The sequence below is a fragment of the Bison bison genome, unplaced genomic scaffold, assembly GCF_000754665.1.
Source record: "Bison bison bison isolate TAMUID 2011002044 unplaced genomic scaffold, Bison_UMD1.0 scf7180017864347, whole genome shotgun sequence".
NCBI lineage: Eukaryota > Metazoa > Chordata > Mammalia > Artiodactyla > Bovidae > Bison > Bison bison.
In genome coordinates, this window is record NW_011494919.1 from 8,873,075 (window position 1) to 8,875,837 (window position 2,763).

Sequence of the window (2,763 nt, forward strand, 5' to 3'; positions counted from 1 at the left end):
TTTATTTTTTTTTTTTTTTTTCCTTCAGCATTCCCTCAGCAGATGGATTTTTGCTACTGCAGATCAGCAGAGGGTGTCAGATCTTTGAGTGCACCAGGCTGGAACGAGCAGAGCTTCTTAGCAACTCTCTTCTCCCCCCTCCCCATTCTCGCGTTCTCTCCCTCCCTCAGACAGCTCCCCCCCAACCACCCGCCCTCCGCCCCCTCCACGTAATTCCGAAAGAGCAGAAGAAAGAGAAGAACAAGAAAAGAAGAGCTAGTAACCAAGAGAGAGCCGGAGTCCAGGGGAAAAAAAAAAAAAAAGGCTGAAGAGGACCGAAGGGGAGGAAAGGGAAAGGATGGACAGCCACAAAACGCAGCGATTGCGGAAATTTTCCAGCGCCATTGGTTCGGCAGCGTGAGTCCTTCGGTCCGGCGTGATTTCAGCACCGGGGGGACTGGACAGCACCTCGGGGGTACTCCTGGGCAACCCGCAGCCACGGCAGGAACTCCATCAAGCAGCCTCAACAACAGAAGCCACTGAAAACCCTGCTTTGTATCAGAGAGGCAAGGTCAGTCCGACGCACAGCCATGCACAGGCAGTGCGCCTGTACTACGCTGCAAACCCTCTGCTTGTTTCTCTAACATGCACTTGCTTCTAATTACCAGCATTGTTCCCTTTCTGATTAGTGAGGAACTAGGCGAGATTCTGTAAGGGTGTATTTTTAATTTATATGTACATATTTAACTTCTTTTTCGTTATCTTTAAAGGGTTGAGAGGGAGTGAGTGGGGTTATTGGTTCTACTTTTTTTTTTTTTCTTTTTGCTTGCCTTGCACTACTGTGCCTGGATAGTTTGTAGATATAATTATTGACTGGCGCCTGGGTTGTTGCAGTGCGGGGGGGTTAGGGAGGAAAGAATCCACCCCCACCCCCCCAAACCCTTTTCTTCTCCTTCTCTGGGTTCGGACATTGGAGCACTAAATGAACTTGAATTGTGTCTGTGGCGAGCAGGATGGTCGCTGTTACTTTGTGATGAGATCGGGGATGAATTGCTCGCTTTAAAAATGCTGCTTTGGATTCTGTTGCTGGAGACGTCTCTTTGTTTTGCCGCTGGAAACGTTACAGGGGACGTTTGCAAAGAGAAGATCTGCTCCTGCAATGAGATAGAAGGGGACCTACACGTAGACTGTGAAAAAAAGGGCTTCACAAGTCTGCAGCGTTTCACCGCCCCGACTTCCCAGTTTTACCATCTATTTCTGCATGGCAATTCCCTCACTCGACTTTTCCCTAATGAGTTCGCTAACTTTTATAATGCGGTTAGTTTGCACATGGAAAACAATGGCTTGCATGAAATCGTTCCTGGGGCTTTTCTGGGACTGCAGCTGGTGAAAAGGCTGCACATCAACAACAACAAGATCAAGTCTTTTCGAAAGCAGACTTTTCTGGGGCTGGACGATCTGGAATACCTCCAGGCTGATTTTAATTTATTACGGGATATAGACCCGGGGGCCTTCCAGGACTTGAACAAGCTGGAGGTACTCATTTTAAATGACAATCTCATCAGCACCCTACCTGCCAACGTGTTCCAGTATGTGCCCATCACCCACCTGGACCTCCGGGGAAACAGGCTGAAAACACTGCCCTATGAAGAGGTCTTGGAGCAAATCCCTGGCATTGCTGAGATCCTGCTAGAGGATAACCCATGGGACTGCACCTGTGATCTGCTCTCCCTGAAAGAATGGCTGGAAAACATTCCCAAAAATGCCCTGATCGGCCGAGTGGTCTGTGAAGCCCCCACCAGACTGCAGGGCAAAGACCTCAATGAAACCACTGAACAGGACTTGTGTCCTTTGAAACACAGAGTGGATTCTAGTCTCCCGGCTCCCCCTGCCCAAGAAGAGACCTTTCCCCCTGGCCCCCTGCCAACTCCCTTCAAGACAAATGGTCAAGAAGATCATGCTACCCCAGGGTCGGCTCCAAACGGAGGTACAAAGATCCCAGGCAACTGGCAGATCAAAATCAGACCCACGGCAGCGATAGGGACTGGCAGCGCCAGAAACAAACCCCCAGCCAACGGCTTGCCCTGCCCTGGGGGCTGCAGCTGCGACCACATCCCGGGGTCGGGTTTAAAGATGAACTGCAACAACCGGAACGTGAGCAGCTTGGCTGATTTGAAGCCCAAGCTCTCCAACGTGCAGGAGCTCTTCCTGCGAGATAACAAGATCCACAGCATCCGAAAATCGCACTTTGTGGATTACAAGAACCTCATTCTGTTGGATCTGGGCAACAACAACATCGCCACCGTAGAGAACAACACTTTTAAGAACCTTTTAGACCTCAGGTGGCTGTATATGGACAGCAACTACCTGGACACGCTGTCCCGGGAGAAATTCGCAGGGCTGCAAAACCTCGAGTACCTGAATGTGGAGTACAACGCGATCCAGCTCATCCTTCCCGGCACCTTCAACGCCATGCCCAAACTAAGGATTCTCATTCTCAACAACAACTTGCTGAGGTCCCTACCCGTGGACGTGTTTGCTGGGGTCTCGCTGTCTAAACTCAGCCTGCACAACAATTACTTCATGTACCTTCCAGTGGCCGGGGTGCTGGACCAGTTAACCTCCATCATCCAGATAGACCTGCACGGAAACCCCTGGGAGTGCTCCTGTACCATTGTGCCTTTCAAGCAATGGGCAGAACGCCTGGGTTCCGAAGTGCTGATGAGCGACCTCAAGTGTGAGACGCCGGTGAACTTCTTTAGGAAGGATTTCATGCTCCTCTCC

At 50.6% G+C, this 2,763-nt stretch overlaps 1 protein-coding gene across 3 annotated transcripts in view; it reads left to right on the plus strand.

The window, feature by feature from the left end:
- Positions 1-42: 42 nt before the first annotated feature.
- Positions 43-2,763, plus strand: part of SLITRK1 (SLIT and NTRK-like family, member 1) — a 4,404-nt gene continuing 1,683 nt past the window's right edge. The window contains exons 1-2 of one of the 3 annotated variants that reach the window (XM_010854704.1): positions 43-550; positions 992-2,760. In XM_010854704.1, coding sequence (XP_010853006.1) covers positions 1,045-2,760 — 1,716 coding nt within the window. In that variant the 5' untranslated portion in view covers positions 43-550; positions 992-1,044. The other 2 variants (XM_010854703.1, XM_010854702.1) reach the window with 2 other exon arrangements.